The sequence below is a fragment of the Salvelinus fontinalis genome, chromosome 31 (assembly GCF_029448725.1).
Source record: "Salvelinus fontinalis isolate EN_2023a chromosome 31, ASM2944872v1, whole genome shotgun sequence".
Taxonomy (NCBI): domain Eukaryota; kingdom Metazoa; phylum Chordata; class Actinopteri; order Salmoniformes; family Salmonidae; genus Salvelinus; species Salvelinus fontinalis.
The window spans coordinates 24,636,835-24,659,758 of record NC_074695.1 but is presented as its reverse complement, the minus strand read 5'-3'; the positions used below and the strand labels follow the sequence as shown (position 1 = coordinate 24,659,758).

Below are 22,924 nucleotides of genomic sequence, written 5' to 3'. Positions count from 1 at the left end.
GGGGACGTGGAACTGCGCATGTGCGTGATAGCAGAACTAACTAACAAACAAACATCAACCAGAGACGGACAGCAAACACAGATCACGAATTTTCTTATTAATAGCTAACTATCTACATGGGTTAACTATCGTTTAATATACCTTGCAGTTCCACACTAATGAAGGAGCTCCGTCCTGGCTGACTTTGGGAGATGGGAGTACACAATATTACAGACCAGGTGAGCTAGCAAGTAGTTAGCATGCTAACTAGCTAACGTTAGATGAAAAGCCTGGCTATTTGGCTGGCTAGTTAGCTAATCAAATGTTTTGATTCCATTTTCCTGAAAGTTGACCAGTTCCATAACGTTACTGATGCAAGTATCTGCAAGCAATGTGTCGTAGGATTGTTAGCTAAACCTCGGCGCGGCCTGATGCTGATTGATGCTGTCTGCCAACGGTTCACTTTACTTAGCTAACGTTAACTAGCTGCGATTCCTTGCTAACCACACAGTCTGACGTTCTCCTGTGTTTATCTCCAGCTTCCACTGGTCCAAGCAGTTTTTAATCGAAATGCCGATGAAATTCAACTGCTATTGCAGAAAGAGGACGTCAATGCACTGGTATGTTTGTGATGCCACAGCACTGGCTCTGGTTTATTACGTGTTGATATTGTAACGTTAGCTAGCTACTGTATTTCAACATTTCTCCTTTTATTGCAAGTAGAGGGGTGCCAGGAGGATCCTTTTCCCAATTCAAGTGATTAGGTTATTACTTTCTATTTCCCTAAAACCTCATTTATATATCTACAAACAGTAGAATGTCAACAGAAGGCCTAAATGTTTATTTTTTTAGGCAAGCCAGTTAAGAACAAATTATTATTTTCAATGACGGCTTACTACCTTTCAGGCAGAGAGACAGAGTCAGCTCGGGGATTCGATCGGGCAAGCTTTAGGTTACTAGTCTAACGCTCTAACCACTAGGCTACCTGCCGCCCCAGTATCTCATCAATATACTTATTTGTGGCTGCCAGTGTAAGAGGGAGATGGATTTTGTATCTTAATATAGATGGTTAATTTGTCTTAACTTTTCCCACAGGACCAAGAGCGCCGTACAGCACTACATGCTGCTGCCTGTTTGGGGGATGTTCATATAATGGACCTCCTCATCAATGCAGGTGATTGTGACCAAAATTGAACAACCACTAGAAGCTATGTTAACTAAACAGAACTGCCCACGTCTGACCTGCTATATTTGCAATGAAAAGTTGGTTTTGGTCTATGCACAGTTGTAGTAACAGTGTGTAGTGTCTGTTCATTAGTCTGACTGAAACTTGAAAGAAATGACTCAACTGTACTTGTCATGGCCCGCTAATATTGCTCCTTGTTTTGTGCTCTCTCATAGGTGCAAATGTAAATGCTAAGGACCATGTGTGGCTAACTCCATTGCACAGAGCTGCTGCCTCCCGGAATGAAGTAAGCAGTGTTGATCATCTCTCTAATGTGAAGATTATAAAGCACTGTATCAATGTTTGGTACTGTTTGGGTGTTGACAAGAAGTGTTTTCTCAAGCCCAGTTTGATTCCTTCTCTCTCCAGAGGGCAGTGGGGCTACTTCTGCGGCAGGGAGCAGAGGCCAATGCACGAGATAAGTTCTGGCAGACTCCACTGCATGTTGCAGCTGCCAATAGAGCCACGCGCTGTGCAGAGGCCCTGCTCCCCCAGCTGAGCAATCTGAACATGGCAGACCGCACTGGCAGAACCGCCTTGCACCACGCTGTTCAGAGCGGATACATGGAGGTGAGGGCTGGAAATACTGTGTGCACTTGGAACAGGGCTGTTTTTACAAACCATTTCAGAGTGGAACTGTTGATCTAATATCAGTTCTTTGTTGAGGTTTAAAGGCAGTTGGCATCCAATATGTTGCATTACCGCCACCTATTAGACTGGAGTAAAACTCCCTTATACTTTGCTTGAAAAAATTTAACAAATACTACCCTACTCACACACAAAAAAACACGTACTCCACTATTTAAATCGATTTATTCCTACCTCAGGCCAACAACCTGAAAGGATGGGATATCACAACTTAGCACACCCTGTAACTCTTCTGGTGTCAAGTCTTGCACACCCAAATACCTCTCTGCAGCTGCCACCAAAACCTCTATTTTCTGCGACTTACAGTACAGTTGATAACGTTGCTATAAATGTCAAAAATCCAATCTTACTGAAACATATAATATGTTTTATCCTTCTGTACTGGTTCATATCTACAATTATTTGTATTATTATTTTTATAAATTTTTATTAGGCAAGTCAGTTAAGAACAAATTCTTATTTACAATGATGGCCTAGGAACAGTGGGTTAACTGTCTTGTTCAGGGGCAGAATGACAGATTTTTACCTTGTCAGCTCAGAGATTCGATCTAGCAACCTTAAGGTTACTGGCCCAACGCTCTAACCACTAGGCTACCTGCCGCCCCACTACTCACACCACGCCTCTCAGGATCCCTCCCCCTTGACCCATCTTCCTCTACTTTATTCACTGGCTCAGCATATGACAACTTCTGCACTACTCTAACCCTGGAAACATCAACCTGCCTCTCTCTCACAGAGGACATTTCTGATCCCCAGCCCCATGGGCACCCCTACAATTAACACATACCACTACTTCAGAGGGGTTGGGTTAAATGCAGAAGACACATTTCAGTTGAAGGCATTCAGTTGTACAACTGACTAGGTTGTGTACAATCAGCACGAACCCCTCGGAATGTAGCGCTCAACACTGCATTCCACTTATAAAGCAGCTGCTTCATCTTCATGTTATTCTTTGTCAAAAGCTACCGCAACGCTTTTCCATTTCAAGTAAGCGTGCTCTTCCAACCACCATCCAACTCTAGGATCAGTTCTCCCATCTTGTTCATTATCATTTTTAAGGAAAAACTGGTCAGCATGCCTACTCTGAGATGCTTTAGTGAATAATGAAACAATTTTTATATGTAATTTTTCTCTTGTCTGTCCTCAGATGGTGAAGTTGCTGCTGAATAAAGGGGCCAACTTGAGTACCAATGATAAGAGAGAGAGACAGCCTATCCACTGGGCAGCGTACTTGGGTAAGTTGGGCTCTGCACTGGGAAAACTCTTAACTTGATTTTCTTAGAGTACCGAAAAATCTGAATTTCATAAAACTGACGTGAATGGCAGGTGATAAATGTTCAGTGTTTCCCAAGTTTAAGTTGGGTGAACATTATGGATGTACTCCTCACTAGAGGGTGACATTAAAACAGTACTCACACTGCCTCTCCTATGTGACTTATAGGGCATCTGGAGGTGTTGAAGCTGCTAGTGTCTCGGAGTGCAGACAAGGGCTGCAAGGACAAGCAGGGCTACACCCCTCTCCATGCTGCCGCTGCCAGCGGACACATTGACATAGTCAAGTACCTACTGAGGCTCGGGGCTGAGGTGAGTGTTGAGGTTAAATTGTATTTATTTTACCAGGTTAGTCTCATTGAGATTAAACATATTTTTTGCAAGAGAAACCTGGCCAATATAGCAGTACACAAAGTTTCAAACATTTACAACACAAAGCACTACATAAAACAAAACATCTGACACATTTGAATAGGCACATTGGTTTTGGGAGGAGCGGTTCAACTAGGGGTCAAACCATTGACTGCCGCCCAATTCATTTTCCACCAAAGATTTTACCCTGGCGTTAAAATTATTCAAGGAGATGGGCTTCTGTAGTTTCAAGTCCTTTTGTAGCTCATTCCAAGTAGAGGAGGCAGGGTACTGGAATGCTTTTTTACCTAGCTCTGTACGGGCCTTAGGCACTGTCAACGAGATACAGATCTGTGAGCGTAGGCGATATTTGTCATTAGTCAGCTGGACAATGCACGTACATAGGTAAAATGGGAGCTGTCTCAATATGGCCTTATGGGTAAACGGATGCTCAAGATAGCCATAGGAAGTAATATTAATTGAGTTTTAGTTTGACCATTACCAGAAGAGACAGAGGATTGTCTTTGATTACAATTCAATTTTGTTTTCTCTCTCTATATATATATATATATACACACACACAGTTGAAGTCGGAAGTTTACATACCTTAGCCAAATACATTAACTCAGATTTTCACAATTCCTGACATTTAATCCTAGTAAAAATTAACTGTCTTAGGTCAGTTAGGATCACCACTTTATTTTAAGAATGTGAAATGTCAGAATAATAGTAGAGCGAATTATTTATTTCAGCTTTTATTTCTTTCATCGCATTCTCGGTGGGTCAGAAGTTTACATACACTCAATTTGAATTTGGTAGCATTGCCTTTAAATTGTTTAACGTGGGTCAAACGTATCAAGTAGCCTTCCACAAGCTTCCCACAATAAGTTGGGTGAATTTTGGCCCATTCCTCCTGACATAGCTAGTGTAACTGAGTCAGGTTTGTAGGCCCCCTTGCTCGCACACACTTTTTCAGTTCTGCCCACAAATTTTCAAAAGGATTGAGGTCAGGGCTTTGTGATGGCCACTCTAGTACCTTGACTTTGTTGTCCTTAAGCCATTTTGCCACAACTTTGGAAGTATGCTTGGGGGTCATTGTCCATTTGGAAGACCCATTTGCAACCAAGCTTTAACTTCCTGACCGATGTCTTGAGATGTTGCTTCAATATATCCACATAATTTTCCTACCTCATGATGCCATCTATTTTGTGAAGTGCACCAGTCCCTCCTGCAGCAAAGCACCCCCACAACATGATGCTGCCAACCCCGTGCTTCACAGTTGGGATGGTGTCCTTCGGCATGCAAGCCTCCCCCTTTTTCCTCCAAACATAACGAGGGTCTTTATGGCCAAACAGTTCTATTTTAGTTTCATCAGACCATCTTTGTCCCCATGTGCAGTTGCAAACCATAGTCTGACTTTTTTATGGCAGTGGCTTCTTCCTTGTTGAGCGGCCTTTCAGGTTATGTCGATATAGGAATCGTTTTACTGTGGATATAGATACTTTTGTACCTGTTTCCTCCAGCATCTTCACAAGGTCCTTTGCTGCTGTTCTGGGATTGATTTGCACTTTTTGCATCAAAGTACTTTCATCTCTAGAAGACAGAATGCGTCTCCTTCTTGAACGGTATGGCGGCTACGTCCTGCCATGGTGTTTATAATTGCGTACTATTGTTTGTATAAATGAACGTGGTACCTTCAGGTGTTTGGAAATTGCTCCCAAGGATGAACCAGACTTGTGAAGGTCTACAATTATTTTCTGAGGTCTTGGCTGATTTCTTTTGATTTTCCCATGACGTCAAGCAAAGAGCAACTGAGTTTGAAGGTAGGCCTTGAAATACATCCACAGGTACACCTCCAATTGACTCAAATGATGAACGACATTACATAATTTTCTGGAATTTTCCAGGCTATTTAAAGGTACAGTCAACTTCTGACCCACTGGAATTGTGATACAGTGAAATAATAATAATACGTGAAATAATCTGTCTAAACAATTGTTGGAAAAATGACTTGTGTCATGCACAAAGTAGATGTCCTAACCGACTTGTCAAAACTATAGTTTGTTAACAAGACATTTGTGGAGTGGTTGAAAAACGGGTTTTAATGACTCCAACCTAAGTGTATGTAAACTTCCGCCTTCGTGTGTGTGTGTTTGTTTGTTGCTTAGCTAGCTCCTCATGTCTTGTGTGATCCTGTACTCTTTCAGCTAGATGAGCCCAATGCCTTTGGGAACACTGCTCTCCATGTGGCCTGCTACACAGGCCAAGAGGCTGTGGCCAATGAGCTGGTGAACCAAGGAGCTAACGTCAACCAGCCCAACAGAAGTGGCTATACCCCACTGCACCTGGCCGCTGTGTCCACCAACGGGGCCCTCTGCCTGGAGCTGCTGGTCAACAATGGGGCTGACGTCAACCAGCAGGTCTGGGCCCGTATTCATAAAGCGTCAATGAGTAGGAATACTAATCTCGGATTATGTCCCCGCCTGTTCATGTAATCTTATTCATTATGATCTAAAATGCAAAACTGACCCTATATCAGCAGCTCTACTCTGAGACTAATGCAATCAGTAGCCTTAGATGTTGTTTAATGGGTGGCAATTGGAGTATTTATCTGTTCTCTGCCAGACTAGTTTGCCATATTTCTCTTCTCCCTTTTCTAGAGTAATGCAGGGAAGAGCCCCCTGCACATGGCAGCCATTCATGGACGCTTCACACGCTCTCAGATCCTCATCCAAAACGGTAACCATGACAACCCCTCTGACTATTAGGATGCTTTATACAAGTCCTGTCCCACTGGTTCTCTGATTCTGTTTCTTGTTTGTTGTTAGGTGGAGAGATTGACAGTGTGGATAAATATGGCAATACCCCCCTCCATGTTGCTGCTAAGTACGGCCATGAACTACTGATCAGTACTCTGATGACCAACGGTGCAGATACAGCCAGACAAGGGATTCATGGGATGTTCCCGCTGCACCTTGCTGTGCTCTATGGTTTTTCAGACTGTTGTCGCAAGCTACTCTCCTCAGGTTGGTACTTACATACATACACTACCGTTCAAAAGTTTGGGGTCACTTAGAAATGTCCTTGTTTTTGAAAGAAAAACACCTTTTTTTGTCCATTTAAAATAACCACAAATTGATCAGAAATACAGTGTAGACATTGTTAATGTTGTAAATGACTATTGTAGCTGGTAACGGCTGATTTAAGAATATCTACATAGGCGTACAGAGACCAATTTTCAGCAACCATCACTCCTGTGTTCCAATGGCACGTTGTGTTAGCTAATCCAAGTTTATCATTTTAAAGGGTTAATTGATCATTTGAAAACCCTTTTGCAATTGTTAGCACAGCTGAAAAATGTTGTCTGATCAAAGAATCAATAAAACTGGCCTTTAGACTAGTTGAGTATCTGGAGCATCAGCATTTGTGGGTTCGATTGCAGGCTCAAAATGGGCAGAAACAAAGACCTTTCTTCTGAAACTCGTCAGTCTATTCTTGTTCTGAGAAATGAAGGCTATTCCATGCGAGAAATTGGCAAGAAACTGAAGATCTCATACAACGCTTTGTACTACTCCCTTCACAGAACAGCGCAAACTGTCTCTAACCAGAATAGAAAGAGGAGTGGGAGGCCGCTGTGAACAACTGAAAAAGAGGACAAGTACATTAGTGTCTAGTTTGACAAACAGAAACAAGTCGTCAAGTGGCAAGTTCATTAATAGTACCGCGAAACACCAGTCTCCACATCAACAGTGAAGAGGCGACTCCGGGATTCTGGCTATTCGCATGGAATAGCCTTCATTTCTCAGAACAAGAATAGACTAACGAGTTTCAGAAGAAAGGTCTTTGTTTCTGCCCATTTTGAGCCTGTAATCGAACCCACAAATGCTGATGCTCCAGATACTCAACTAGTCTAAATGCCAGTTTTATTGCTTCTTTATTCAGAACAACATTTCTCAGCTGTGCTAACAATTGCAAAAGGGTTTTCTAATGATCAATTAGCCTTTTAAAATGATAAACTTGGATTAGCTAACACAACGTGCCATTGGAACACAGGAGTGATGGTTGCTGATAATGGGCCTCTGTACCGTTATGTCGATATTCCATAAAAAAAACTGCCGTTTCCAGCTACAATAGTCGTTTACAACATGAACAATGTCTACACTGTATTTCTGATCAATTTGATGTTATTTTAAATGGGCAAAAAAGGTGTTTTTCTTTAAAAAACAAGGACATTTCTAAGTGACCACAAACTTTTGATTGGTAGTGTACATTATATCTGTATTTGATTGATCACTCCTGGTAGCCTCTGCCTCTCCCCTCAGGTCAGCTGTACAGTATTGTTTCATCTATGAGTAAGGAGCACGTTCTATCAGCCGGGTTTGACATAAACACTCCAGACAACTTTGGAAGGACCTGTCTACACGCTGCTGCTTCTGGAGGGTAAGTCACAGAATCACACTCCAAAACTGGACCTATTCTGAACTATTGGATAATATACCCAAATGAGTCTGTCATTCTCATCATGTTATTACTCACTTCTCCGCTGCTGACAGAAACGTTGAATGTCTCAACTTGCTCTTAAGCAGTGGTACTGACTTGAATCAGAGGGACCAATCGGGAAGGTGAGTTTTTGCCACTGATTATTTTCTTTGTCTGTGTTTGTACTCATGCTGGTGTGTGAGTACGAGATTGTAATGTTATATGGAATAGTCATTCATTTGAGATGGGTACTGTAAAAGCTCTTTGTGACCAGCTAATGTAAAAAGTGCTTTATGAATACATTTGATTGATGCACTGATTATTAGTTGGGCCTTCTCTTGGTCTCTCAGGACTCCGTTGCACTATGCAGCTGCTAATGGGAGGTACCAATGCACCGTGACCCTAGTGAGTGCTGGCGCTGAGGTTAATGAGCCAGACCGTACAGGCTGCACTCCCCTGCACTACTCTGCTGCCTCCCAGGCCTTCTGCAGGTAGGAACTCGCACTCCATCGACAAATATACCAAGACGCTTTCAGGAAACATAGCTGTGTTGAATTTGTGAATAAATGTGTTCATTCTGCACTTCCAGAATGGACCGACATTTCCCCGGGACTCTTCAGAGCGAGGAAGATGGAGATAAGGAGTCCTATTTGTTAGTTTACTGTCTGCAGCCATTATTTTGTATCTATTTTTTTTTATAAAAATATTATACTGATTTAAAGATCCGCTTAAAGAACTCAAAATATGTTGTTTATTTCATGACCCCTACTTGACTGTGGCTTTTGTCTGTTTTTGTTACTAGTTGCTTGGAGCATCTGTTGGACAACGGTGCAGACCCATCCCTGGTCAACTCTAAAGGTTACAGTGCTGTTCATTATGCTGCTTCCCACGGCAACAAGCAGAACCTGGAACTGGTAAGTCTTTCTGTTTGTGTTCAGTAACTTGCATAGCTCCAGCCATTTAGGTCAATTGTTTTTCATCATGACTTTGCTGTATCTGTGGATAGTAATACATCATGACTCTTGTCACTTTAGCTCCTGGAAATGTCCTTTAATGCCCTGGGAGACATTGAGAGCAGTATTCCAGTGAGTCCATTGCATTTAGCTGTAAGTGTGCTTTTCATTCCTAAAATCCTCTATGTTACTTTGTAGCTTGAGACTGAGTGTGTGTTTCATATGGAGAAGATGCCATGTTCATATAGAGCAGCCAAAAACATGACAGCTTCCTGTAGTATCCCATCTCCTCTCCCCCTCAGGCTGATAATGGCCACTGGCAGGCGCTGAGTGTGCTGACAGAGACTGCTGCCTACGTAGATGTGCAAGACGCCTCGGGCCGCTCTGTGCTCTACTTGGCTTCCCAGAGAGGTTACGCCCGCTGTGTAGAGGTCCTGCTAGCCCAGGGGGCCTCCTGCCTCCTCAACGAGAACAGACACATGTGGACCCCTCTACACGTCGCAGGTACGGTCCCCCCCTCAGAACTAGATGTGGGTTGAAATTAGTTAAAGTTTATTTGCCATGTGTAATGAATACATGCAAGCATGTGTCCCTGAATATTGTTCGATATTAGCAAGTATGGAATAGCTTAGAAACAAAGCAGTTAGGGTTGAATGTGTGATTAAATGTTTGTTTCATATCAGCTGCCAACGGCCACACGGAATGTCTGCACATGCTGGTGGAAAGCGGGGAGGAGGCAGACCTTACCAACGTCACAGACACACAGGGACAGTGAGTGGTCTCTCTTTCTTGCTACCTGGCAGGAAACTTTGTTTTTGTAATGTAAATGTATTGTGTTATTTACTTTTAGTAACTCCATATAGATAGCAATACAGTTTAGGCTGTTCACTGAAGATTTACAGAATCACACATCCTGTCTGCTAGAAAGCATTGTTGTTGACGTTGTAATATAAATGACTGTGTGTGTGGTCTTCCCTGTCTTCCTCCTCAGGACTCCTCTGATGCTGGCCGTGCTAGGTGGCCATACAGACTGTGTCCACCTGCTGTTGGAGAAGGGGGCCTGGCCTGACGCCAAGGACAAGGGGGGCAGCACTGCCTTGCACAGAGGGGTGAGCTACACGCCTATAGGCTTTTCACACTACTCAACTGAGAAAAAGGTCATATCTTTCAGCTACACCTAGCCTGTCTGGTTGTTGTGTGGTACAGAGGAACGCTGCAACATTAGTTTGAAATAATTATTAATTAGCACTGTAAAAGTTAGAAATATATCTGTGTAACTCTTTGGAACCTGTCCCCTAGGCGGTGGTGGGCCGTGAGGACTGTGTGACAGCCCTGCTGGATCACGAGGCATCTGCCCTGTGTCGGGACGGCCAGGGTCGTACCCCCCTGCACTACGCTGCCTCCCACCGCTACACTGACATCCTGGCCAGTCTGCTGCGTGCCGCCATGCGCTCCGATCCTCTGGACTCCCTATTGGACCACGAAGAGTACACGCCGTCACACTGGGCCGCCTACCAAGGTCTGCGTGGTTATTGGTTACATCCCAAAACACCCTCTTTCAAGAAGGGTGTATATTACATGTATAAATGAAATGTGGGGGGGGAACAGTTTGCTTTGTAGTGTCTTTGTAATTCAAATGAACACACTTCTTCCTCCTCTTATCAGGGCATGAAGGCTGTTTGGAGATTTTACTTGAACACAAAACATGTAGTAGCCAGGAGGGAAACCGCTTTACCCCATTGCACTGTGCTCTGTGAGTATTCTCTAATCAATGTTTTAAACATGATCATACATTATTAGGACAATGTGTTTGGGAAAGGATCAGTAATGATGGGTTCTATAAACAGGTTGGTTGTTTAGCAACAAAACTGACGGTTGCTCAACTACAGGGTTGGCTTAGACTGTTGACAACGTGAACTATATTTAGTCTCCAAATGTTTATTGAAAACATAAATACATTTGCACAATGAGCACTTGTCTCAAATTCATCGTTACAATTGTTAGCTAGCTAGCTAATTTTAGCCATATTAGCATAAACATCAGTCAAAACACCTCAAAACAAGACATGGTATCAATAATGATGAAACGACCCACCAATGATTCCCCACGTGGCAGCTTCTTGTCATTGTTGCTAGCTATCTGACCTTTCAGAATCATAACAGCATGCCTTCCGGCCACATCGACGCGCGCATCTTTTTTGTGAAGTTATCAGCCAACCTGTCTATGTGGTGATCTTTTGATGTTGTGTGATGCTGCAGAATGAATGGCCGTAGTGGAGCTGCAGAGATGCTGTTGGAATCTGCTGGTGTACAGATGGTTAACACCAGGGATACTAAAGGAAGGTAAGTCAATTGAGGGCAAGGTGTCATTACCTTACTAGATGTTTACTTGGGTATCTCCTGTTTCATTGGTATGTCTTCTGAGCTGTACCTCTGCACTCAGTGTGGACTCCAGATTTTATCTCCTGTTTCATTGTCATGTGAGACTGAGCTCACCAAGGTCGGGCTGCCTCTCTTTGCCTGTAGGACCCCGCTTCATGCCGCAGCGTGTGCCGAGGACGTGTCGGGGCTTCAGCTGGTCCTACGCCACGGAGCTGAGATCAACGCCGTGGACCACACCGGACGCTCTGCTCTCATGGTTGCTGCTGACAACGGACAGAGTGGCACCGTGGGTAAGTCTACGGAACACGTTTTCGTTGATGTTTTGAAAAAGGATAGAGTTTAGCAGATTCTCTTTCATCAGTCTCTGAAGAATGAACTACCACTTGATTGGAGTGAATTCATTATGTGTTGGGTAGATCTGTAAAGAGGAATCCTGTGTCATTTATGTCTTGATTCTCCCCTGGTGGTCCCAGCCATCCTCCTGCAACGGGCCAAGGCTGACCTGACACTGCTGGACGACAGTGGAAACACTGCCCTACATCTGGCCTGCAGCAAGGTAAGCAGCCTCACAATATCATCAGAGCTCAGAAAGAAATGGAGCATAATAACATAGCATTCAAGCTTTCAGCACCTCTCTGATGAACGGAGATTAATGAAGTGCATGTATTGATAATGGTTGATGTAAGCATGTTTCTGTATTTGTCTTGCAGGCTCATGAGATGTGTGCCCTGCTGATTCTGGGGGAGATCCATAACGCTACCCTCGTCAATGCAACCAACGCTGCACTGCAAATGCCCCTGCATCTAGCAGCACGCAACGGTATGGCCACCGTGGTCCAGGCACTGCTGAGTCGAGGAGCCACAGTGCTGGCAGTGGATGAGGAGGGTAAGGAGAGACACTATTCCACCTTTCTCAAAACGTCGTCTTCATTTTCACATCTTAGTCCTACACCATGTAGCCAAATGCTATGGGCTTTCTAATTGATTTCTGATTGTTACTTACTTAGGCCTTTTTCTCCTCCTCGAGCATAGGCCATAGACAACAGCTTTCTAGTGTATCTGGTCTGATGGTGTTTTTGTTGTTGACCAGGCCACACTCCAGCCCTGGCCTGCGCCCCCAACAAAGACGTGGCTGACTGCCTGGCTCTGATCCTCTCTACCATGAAACCTTTCCCACCTCTGGACCCTTCCTCATGCTCCTGCTCTTCTTCCTCCTGCCCCTGCACCTCCATATCTGTCTCCTCCATCTCTGTCTCCTCCTCCATCTCCCCCGGTCTCAACCTACTGAAGCACTGCGGAATCACCGCAGCCTGTACACCCCTGCCCAACGGAGGCCTTCACCATCACCACGGCTAAGTCAAAGACCACCATGGCGCCGCCATCGGCCTGGACGGGTGCCTTTCTGAGTAAGGTCATCCTACACCTACAATCCGACACCACAACCACCACCACCACAGGGTGACTCCCTTGAGTACACCCACCTACACGCCTGTGCAAATGTGTGCGCGGTCTTCACCTGAAGGGCAGTCAAACCTATATGCAAATAGAGCCCACAGCATCTATCTCAGCTCTGTAGTAGTTAGTGCTTAACACAGAGAGACTGATCGCTCTTTCTGTAATGTCACTGGAATACCGCTGTTTGTTGCTAATAACCAACCACAAAAATCATCTAAAATAATCAATCCCTTTAAAAAAATGTCCCGCAAATAGGTACTTGTCAGCACAGAAAAATGACTGACAGCTTAAAGTACTGTTTATTCTCCTTTTTGTGTTTGTTTGTAGTCTCTTGTTTAGTCACTTCTCATTATCATTCAGTATTTAATATAACGGAAACTAGGACTAGTAGTGGTGGCCTTGAATAGGAATGCACAGCCTTCCCCAAAGGAGAATATTCAAACGGGTTAAAGTAGGGTAGAGGACTTGATGAAGGAACCATACAGAAGAAAGTCCTGCCCAAGAGTGCAATGCTAAAATATAACTATTCTGACTTTTTTTTAAATGATTATAATATGTACCTTGTGTAGTAGCCTATATTTAAACTTTTAGCCTAAAATAGTTTGTCATTTTCATAGAGGAGAATTTCATAGAGCTGCTAAAGTTTGAAAAATGTATATGTAAGCATGTCTCCTTGCAAAGGAGTACAGTGCTCAGGTTGGGATTTTAGCATCAATTTATTCTCAATGCTGAAGTATTGTCTACAACACAGTTTTGTGTTTACTAAGCTAGAATGTGGTTCAAAGCATATCAGTTATGACCAAAGGTGATCATCACTACTATGGCAAAACAAAAATATTTATTTGAGATGTACTGTATAGAGAAAGACGATAGATCGATCTTGAGATACCTCGATAAATAATTTTGCAGCTGCTGAACGATTAGACAGGGAGAGTAGTAGCAATGAGGCCTTGGTTATTTAGTTTGCCTTTGGGAGCGGGCTCGCCCCATTGCACCTCAGTGAAGCCTCTTGTATTGTGAGCACTTTCTCTTGTATTCTGCTCAGTCAATCTTAAACCATTTCAATTGATTTCTCCCCAAAAAAATCTTATCATTCTCAAAAGACTTTGGTACAATGAATGGGATTATTTCCCCAAATTTGGCCTTGGTCAATCTGAAATTGAATTTATACTGAACAAAAATATAAATGCAACAATTTCAAAGATAGCTGTGTTCATATAAGGAAATCAATTCATTAGGCCCTGATCTGTGGATTTCATGACTGGGAATACAGATATGCATCTGTTTGTCACATAACTTTTTTCAAAAAGGTAGGGGCGTGGATCAGAAAACCAGTCAGTATCTGGTGTGACCACCATTTCCCTCATGCAGTGCGACACATCTTCTTCACATAGAATTGGACAGGTTGTTCATTGTTGCCTGTGGAATGTTGTCCCACTCCACTTCAGTGGCTGGATATTGGTGGGAACTGGAACACGCTGTCGTACACATCGATCCAGAGCATCCCAAACATGTTCAATGGGAGACATGTCTGGTGAGTATGCAGGTCATGGAAGAACTGGGACATTTGCAGCTTCCAGGAATTGTGTACAGATTCTTAAGATATGGCACCCCAATGGGCCTCAGGATCTCGTCACAGTGTCTCTGTGTATTCAAATTGCCATCGATAAAATGCAATCGTGTTCGTTGTCCGTAGTTTATGCCTGCCATACCATAACCCCACCTCCGCCATGGGGCACTCTGTTCACAACGTTGACATCAACGTGTGGTCTCGGACGATACCACAGGTAAAGAACCCAAATGTGGAGGTGCTGGGCTGAGATGGTTACACGTGGTCCGTAGTTGTGAGGCCGGTTAGACCTATTGCCAAATTCTCTAAAACGATGTTGGTGGCTTATGGTAGGGAAGTTAACATTAAATTCTCTGGCAACAGCTCTGGCTGGACATTCCTGCAGTCAGCATGCCAATTGCACAGTCCCTGAAAAAACATCTGTGGCATTGTTGTGTGACACAGCTGCACATTTTCATGGCCTTTTATTGTCCCCAGCACAAGGTGCACATGTGTAATGATCATGCTGTTTAATCAGCTTCTTGATATGCCACACCGGTCAGTTGGATGCATTATGTTGGCAAAGGATAAATGCTCACAAACAGGGATGTAAACAAATTTGTGCCCAAAATTTGAGGAATACTTTTTTGTGTGATTGGAACATTTTGGGGATCTCATTTTTCTGCTCATGAAACATGGGACCAACACTTTACATGTTGCGTTTAATATTTTTGTTCAGTGTTCTTCAGAAATTAAGAGATGGAGCAATACCACTGTTCCTCTCAACGCTTGTATCTTGACTAGTACAATGGTCAGTCCTGGTATGAGATAGAAATGCTCTTTCGTTTTTGTATAATATAAGCAATATTTACTTTCTGGCATTTGAACGTTATTGAAAAGACAATCATAGCCTCAAGGGCTTTTGTTTCCTTGGTAATCTTGTTTGATGTTCACTTTATTTGAGTTCTGACACTAGGCCTAGCTACATGGACATGATCTGTTCTAGACTAAAGGCTGTAGTCGCTGTTTCAAGGCATTTTTCTGTGCCAAGAAAACATTTCAATTGATTGCCACCATGGTATCTCATTTAGAACCATATGACATCTTGGCAGTATGAATGCAGGATGGCAAAATAAGACGAACCCTAGGATCTCACCCACTTAGTCAGACCTGTACATCTGGTAAGAAGAGGATTCCTTGGTTGGGCTTGATTGTTCATGTCTCCGGACAGAAGTCATGACTTACTAGAGATGATTGAAGATGACTTACTAGAGATGACTAGAGATGATTGAAAGCCCGGTAGGTAGGCAGGGTTACTGTAGGAATGAACTGAGAACTAATGTTACACTCATATGGGCAGTAGTAGTACTTGTGTATTAGTAAAGCCAAAAAGTGTAATTCCTTTTTGCTTTTTGTAACGCGTGTATCTTGTCTGGTGGTACTACATTGTATCAGACCACTGGAGCTCAACTTAATTTAAATATTTTTTACACTACCATTTCGATTGCATCATCAGTGGACAGCTACATTTCACAGTTTTCGGACTAATTTACATTTATTTAATGCTTCACCATAACATCTCTTGATGATGGCTAAATGACATGCCTTAGTTCTTTCTGGATGATAAAAAGCACAGTGTTCTCTGTGTTGTCTGGGGTAGAGGAGGAACAAAGGGAGTGTATAGTCTTTGGTGTCATGTGTAAACGGTTAATAGTCTCAGGCTGTGTGGAGCCAATCACATGGATTGATAACATAGAAGTCATATTGACATTTTATGTGGTATGCATACAGTTCTATAGTTATTCATTCAACCCTGATCCAAGGCACTTATTGAGGTAGTTATGCACTTTAACACGTTCAGTGTCTTTGTGTGCATTGTCACTCTGAATACGTGCATACGTATGTATATTTACATGCATATGTGTTGTAGCTACATGAAGTCTGCTTTGTGGGAGAGAAGAGGTGCAAAACAGGCCATGGAAAAGATTGCAAGGTATGTATACTGTTGCTTCATTGACAGAGATTTAACTTCAAAACTCTCAGGGTCTAAAATGGTCAGTCCACACAACATGGTCCAAAATCCAGCTATCACAATGTGGTTTGATCGATGCCAGTCCAGGGTATGTTACTAGTCCATCTGGTTAGTCCAGTGATTTAGTTAGGCTTGCTTTCACCATGCTTGCATCCTCCTCCCATGACTCCACATTGATCAACATCTGTATGTTGTATAACAGACACTGATTACATCAATAATCCAAAAGCAAGTGTGTCTGGCTAGCAGATCAGAAATGTTTTTCTTCTTGCAATGCCCTTGTCCAGCAGATGGCACCAGTTCTCCAGCATATATCCCATCTGGACCTCTATCCATGTGTGTTCCGTTGCTAGACAGAGAACTCATTATAAATGAGCTTGAGATCATACTTCTGACTTTAAAGAAACAATTAAATGGGACATTTTTTTGTAGCAATAAAGAGCGTGTGAACGATGTGTGCAGCACAAATATTGCACTGCCTTCTGCTGTATTTTAAGCTAATCCAACAAAGCATTTTAGTAATTTATCAGATGCTCTTATCCAGAGCGACTTCCAATTGACATGCATGCAAATTGAAGATTTGCGTGACTTATTGTGCTAATCTTAGGTCACAGTTAAGACCTTATTTTCCAAAGTACATTGGATAAAAAAACTAATTCTGAGAACATGGAATGTACACACTGACTCCAAATATGAGCCATGACTTCACTGGCAAATGTGAATATGGGGTCAAATTGGAACAATTATTTTCTCCTGACCTTTTGAACTGCTGCTCTGGCATTCATGAAATTATACAAATAGCAGCATGAAATAGTTGTCATGTAAGTTTAGTCTTCCTGTTATGGGTCTTGTCTCTTGAACGTGATCGAGCTATACCTATAGGTCCCTGTGTGTTTGTCATGCATTGACAATGGAAACAGCAGGTTGGAGAGTTTAAACATTTATCTCTGTTAATATCATTGAGATAGCCTTACAATATATTTTGAACAGGAAATTAGACTACGCTGTAGTTGCTTTAATTTTTTTGCATTAATTGATAGCCTGTTTTTAAAAAAGGAAAATACACCTAGCTACATCCATTTAGTGCCATAGAAACCTTTATTTGCCTTCAAGCATAAGTCATATTTGGTCAGTAACTCATGTCTTTGTTGGGACTCATTTACCCAGATAGCCATGGTTAGAAAGTAAAATTTAAAAATAGTATTAAGCTCTGATTTGAAGCATTGCTGTCACAGATCCAGGTCCTTATGTCAGTGGTGACTAATGGTTTGCATCACTACTTAGTACTGGTCGTAGGGTGGAAACTAGGAAGAGGAAAGCAATCAGAACAGACATGGTAGTCTGGAAAAATAATGGATGCAAGATTTGTTTAAGTATTTATAATTGGACAGACTTTGTAAAGACATATAATGTAATAAGTCGGCAATGATCAAAATGTATGTTTATTTCTTTGTAAGAGCTGGTTTTGTAATTATAATAGGAACAGTTTTTAATGTTGGCAGATGTGTGGTTAACAGGGAATAGATTTACCTCGATGGATGCCCCTATTCTTACTTGAAGTATCTTTCATAGAAGGCAAATGTAAAATTTTCATTCACAGCCAAGCCTTACCTTTAAAGCAAAGGAACCAGTATCTTGCAGTACCTACTAAGTTATAACACGTGACCCCTCTGGAGTTACATTTCTCAGTGGAACTGATCAAATCTTTGCTGATTTTGCTATTATGGTGTGCATCCCAAATGGTACCGTATTCTCTACATGGTGTACAACTTTTGACCAAAGCCCTATGGTCCTTGGTCAAAAGCAGTGCACTATTTAGAGAATAGGGTGCCATTTTGGATGCACACACCCAATGTTGATGGCAAACAACTCAAGGTTTCCCTGAGATTGTTTTGGGATTTTGCCATATTTGCTACATTGAGTGAAAAAAATGGATTTTACTTATTACCGGTCTAGTTCAGTTTGACTGTAATCTCCAAAACCAAATAACGCTATTAATTTAAGTACCTCAGTACCAGTTGGAGAGAAGAGAAAGGACAAAAATAGAAGTCTACCTTGTTATAAATGCAAACCGTTGTCAATTTGATTCTAAAGATTTAAGTTCTGGTATGTGAAGGGCAGAAATGTGTAATTCAATGAAGGTCATGAGGAAAAGTTGTGTGAAAATACAATCTATATTTTGGTGGGGGTGGGGGGGGGGGGGGTACTATGCAGTAATTATTTACCCCCTCAAGTTGGTGAATGTGGGTTAGTGAATATGGGAGGATTTTTCTAGCTTTCCCCCTGCTTGTGGTCTCATTTTTTTCCTTCATCCTTGCTTGGTATTTTGTTCTCCATCAGTTGGACCTGTGTGATAACCAGCACAGAGGTGGCATGGTGCCTTTTCATGTGTTTCTAAATGAATGTTGTAGCTACGGCATGGTCTTCCATTTATACCTTCTGGAAGCCTTATGAATTCCATGTAAAATAAGAGCACATCTCTCTGAAAAGAACATTCTCAACCTTTGTGATGTTTGCTAAAATAAGCAACTCTTGTTTATGTTCTTGGCCTATTCCGTGTGCATGCTATTGATCTCTGCACGTGAGTCCCATCATATGGTGAATCCGAGTGTACTATCATACCTGATGTTGAACACCAATATTGGAGTATTTTTTTTAAAGCACAAATCCAAACATGGAACCATATTCTTTGACGATACCTCCAAGCAAAGATGTGTCTCGCAATGCTGTGGCGGTTAGAGCCAAGAAGAGTTAGAACGAGGGGGTCACAAAGAGAAGGAAAGCATGGGATTGGATAGTCATTACCATTAACTGTAGTCTGAGCATATGAATTTAGATGTATTTATACTTAGATGTGCTAACTGTACAGAATAGTTCTGGTTGAAGTCATATTAGGGTACATAAAAGTAATAATGATAATGTTTTGGTCGTAACCGTGTGGTGTTTTTGCATTATTAAAAGTAGTGGTTCCTCAGTAGCGGTGTGCAGTGTTAAGCATGTGATCATTCTGTTGAAGTGGTCTAATATAACATGCGTCGTATTCTAGTAGCATTAGGGTGTGATGAATCATCCTCGCTTTTTAAGCTGACCTCCCTTTTGAAGTGGATGAAAAAGACGAGTGCAATAAACTTCTTATTTATCATTTGCTTCCTCATGTAAAAAAAAAACTTTCTGTAGCTGGTTAATGCAGTGGAATTGTAACCTCTCCTTGCTGCTTCGCATCCAGAGAAGTGGCACTAGGATGTGAAGAACAGCATTCTTGGAACTGTGATTGATATCAAAGTATCAAAGCTGCTTTCTCATAAAGGGGGACCAGACCATGCACAAGATCATTTGACTGATACATTAACTGTGTGTATTGTGTTAGAGGCATTTTTGGGTGGAATATTTTGATTGCTTGTCTAGGTGTGTATGTATGCATCTTCCTCCGTATCTAAAGGAATTATGAAATGCCTTGTTTTCAGAAGAAACATTAAGGGAGACCTCCCATTCATTCCCCCTCACTAAACTTAAGGTGTGCATCGAAGTTAAGCTTTCTGAAGCTGTTCTGATCTTCACTGTTCATGTATGTTTTATTAGTATCAATAATGGAGGCGTGTTGAAATGGTGACCCATGGATTACATTAAGAAAACTAAGAATTATTACAAGCAACTACTTAAAAGAATCACTTATAGTGTTGCACATGTATGTTTTTGTTACTTTGGGCAAGTAACCAAGCCTGTCTAAATCAGACATATCGATGACAAAGGAAATGAAAGGTAGGGAATGAAAGGTGTAGCATGAGAACAGCTCAGTGCTTAGGGTATAATGTGTATACCTACTGTACACCCTTTTGACATGTTGGAGTACATGTCAAAATGGCCATTGTTGGAAGCCCTGTGATATTAGTTGTAGAATAACATTCCCCTTAACTACCTTAACCAGCAGGGGAAGGAAATGTTCAAAAACATTGTTTGCCATTATTGGCAGTAATTTGCTGTAAAAGCACAGACGTACTCTTAGAATAAGCACAGGATCAATGCCAATTATTAGCCTCTTATTGGGAATTGCCTTCATTGTGGGTGACCACGCATCAAGTCTGGGGCCAGATATTATCATTGGACTCCGTAAGGGACCACAATGGTGATTCACATCGCAGTCATTTTGATACCATCTGTTGGAGGTACACTATGGTAATGTGCTCCCTGAGCAATATGGATGCATTCATTGGCATATCCTGTGACTTGTTGGTCCCTTTGCGGATTTCTTAGTTTATTCTGCAGCACGTGAACTGATGAAGACCGACCTATGGGTTAGTTGCCCGTTTCACTCCGTGGCTTATGTATTGTAAATACTATGGACCCCATACCAGGAAAGGAGGAGTCTAAATCAGGGCACATGAATAGTTACAATGAAATGTTTTTTCAATGTACCTTTTAAAAATAATTTGGTTTGTCAGCTAAACATTCCAAAAGTTTTCCAAGCTTTGCTGTTGGATAACAGAACAGTCTAAACTGCTTTGCTGTTGGATAACAGAACAGTCTAAACTGCTTTGCTGTTGGGTAACAGAACAGTCTAAACTGCTTTGCTGTTGGATAACAGAACAGTCTAAACTGCTTTGCTGTTGGATAACAGAACAGTCTAAACTGCTTTGCTGTTGGATAACAGAACAGTCTAAACTGCTTTGCTGTTGGATAACAGAACAGTCTAAACTGCTTTGCTGTTGGGTAACAGAACAGTCTAAACTGCGTTGTTGTTGGGTAACAGAACAGTCTAAACTGCTTTGCTGTTGGGTAACAGAACAGTCTAAACTGCGTTGCTGTTGGGTAACAGAACAGTCTAAACTGCGTTGCTGTTGGGTAACAGAACAGTCTAAACTGCTTTGCTGTTGGGTAACAGAACAGTCTAAACTGCTTTGCTGTTGGGTAACAGAACAGTCTAAACTGCTTTGCTGTTGGGTAACAGAACAGTCTAAACTGCTTTGCTGTTGGATAACAGAACAGTCTAAACTGCTTTGCTGTTGGGTAACAGAACAGTCTAAACTGCTTTGCTGTTGGGTAACAGAACAGTCTAAACTGCTTTGCTGTTGGATAACAGAACAGTCTAAACTGCTTTGCTGTTGGGTAACAGAACAGTCTAAACTGCTTTGCCGTTGAATAGTAGTAACTTTGACATCTGGCATAGGCCTAGTCTACATGCGGTGTGTCAGAAAGGAAAGATTCCCTATTTAACTCTTACCTCATTTACAAACCTGCAAATACTATTCTGTGAGTAGAAAATGCCATCACCAGCATGTGCTCTAGACCTGTGATGACAATGGCAACAGGACCAATGACGTAGCTCGATTTCAACATTAGTGAGTTAAAACATGAATAGTCAACGCCTCTCACTTTCTTCAAATTCTATAAGGCTGATGCATATAATGGTATTATCCATGTAAATAAACTTGTTTGCATTTGTCTTTTTCAATAGTAGCATTTTTCCTACCTCCCATAAATTGCAGCTTGAGTTAATCTGCACCTGTTTTGACAAACAAATATATACACATTAGCCTATGGGAACTTTACCATGAATAATAATTCAACTTGAAGTGTGCTTGATTGTATGTATAATTGTGTGTGTTCATGAGATTTATGATCCGCATTTCTACAACAAAATACCACTGGGATGTGAAGCCAGACTGATGCTGATTGATGTCTTTTTAAAACCTCATTTCTGCTTTCATGTTATGCTCTAGTCTCTTAAAGTTTACAGCTTCCTGGAATGTGAATTTTGGTTGGGTTAGTTATTGCATATGTACGTACAGCTGGTTTTGGTACTATCATATTTTTAACAGTGGAGACCGGTTATATGCATTATTATATTCTGTACGAGGTAGAATTTTGTTCCCCTCAAGCCGTATGCCTTCAGAAACACTAATCCACGCAACTTGCTAGGTGTTTGCCTTCCCACTGTCATTGTGCATCAGCTTTAAAGCTAGAATCCTTAATTGAAACAAGCGGATACCCCACCTCTGTTTTGGTAAAAAGCTGACGTCTGGGCCTGGAGAAATGTAAGCACTCAAATTCATGGACAGAGCTATGGATGCAAGGACTGACCACCCATGATATAAAACATAGTTAACCATGTTGAGGCTATACAGTGTAAGAAAATGGCCATAACATTAATTTAAGTACAAAAATGAATGTAGGAACTAAAGATTCTAGCTTTAATTCCATGGCAATAGAGGACAGGGTGTGAGGTCTGGTTTCTGACAGACACTCACCCTGCCCCTCATTCCCACACAAGGAGAGGAACACCCCCTCACTCCCCATCCACTGTCCCTCCAAAACCTCAAGCCATTTCTTTATTTGACAACAATGCAATTGATCCCAAAAGCACTTTGCCTTGTTTTTCCATTGTATGAACTATGTAATTTGTTACGGATATGTGTAAGATCATTCATTCACAATTTCGGACTAATCTGCGCATCAATCTTTGACGTTAAAATGATTTAAACATTGAATCTAAATCTATTTTATACAATGTTTGCTGCAGCCAATTGGTCTTGTCATTCAGTATTGTGGCTTAGGGTTGGTTGTGTTTTAAATAAAGTGCTATTGATAAATATTCACTGCATCA

General features: G+C 41.8%; 1 protein-coding gene across 2 annotated transcripts; it reads left to right on the top strand.

Annotated features, from left to right (window-relative positions):
• On the top strand, window positions 1-22,912 carry LOC129829925 (serine/threonine-protein phosphatase 6 regulatory ankyrin repeat subunit C-like). 2 transcript variants are annotated; one of them, XM_055891943.1, is made up of 26 exons: window positions 1-218; window positions 519-599; window positions 1,075-1,153; window positions 1,381-1,451; window positions 1,574-1,774; window positions 3,000-3,087; window positions 3,294-3,436; window positions 5,683-5,895; window positions 6,136-6,214; window positions 6,304-6,501; window positions 7,798-7,915; window positions 8,029-8,097; window positions 8,281-8,445; window positions 8,544-8,606; window positions 8,757-8,868; window positions 8,989-9,060; window positions 9,210-9,411; window positions 9,591-9,678; window positions 9,899-10,016; window positions 10,207-10,426; window positions 10,573-10,660; window positions 11,166-11,249; window positions 11,433-11,578; window positions 11,762-11,844; window positions 11,999-12,173; window positions 12,378-22,912. In XM_055891943.1, exons 1-26 carry the CDS (start codon window positions 192-194, stop codon window positions 12,641-12,643), a joined length of 3,249 nt encoding a protein of 1,082 aa, XP_055747918.1. In that variant the 5' UTR covers window positions 1-191; the 3' UTR covers window positions 12,644-22,912. The 2 variants fall into 2 exon arrangements, with proteins under 2 accessions (XP_055747918.1, XP_055747919.1); XM_055891944.1 differs by having other exon boundaries at window positions 2-218; window positions 8,305-8,445.
• The last annotated feature ends 12 nt before the right edge of the window (window positions 22,913-22,924 follow it).

What these genes read in the sequence shown, in the direction of transcription:
- LOC129829925 (XM_055891943.1), top strand. Translation starts at nt 192, where the DNA reads ATGGGAGTACACAATATTACAGACCAG. An exon ending in GCACTGCCTTGCACAGAGGG is followed by an intron (nt 10,017 to 10,206) that starts GTGAGCTACACG and finishes CCTGTCCCCTAG; the next exon opens with GCGGTGGTGGGCCGTGAGGA. An exon ending in ACCAGGGATACTAAAGGAAG is followed by an intron (nt 11,250 to 11,432) that starts GTAAGTCAATTG and finishes CTTTGCCTGTAG; the next exon opens with GACCCCGCTTCATGCCGCAG.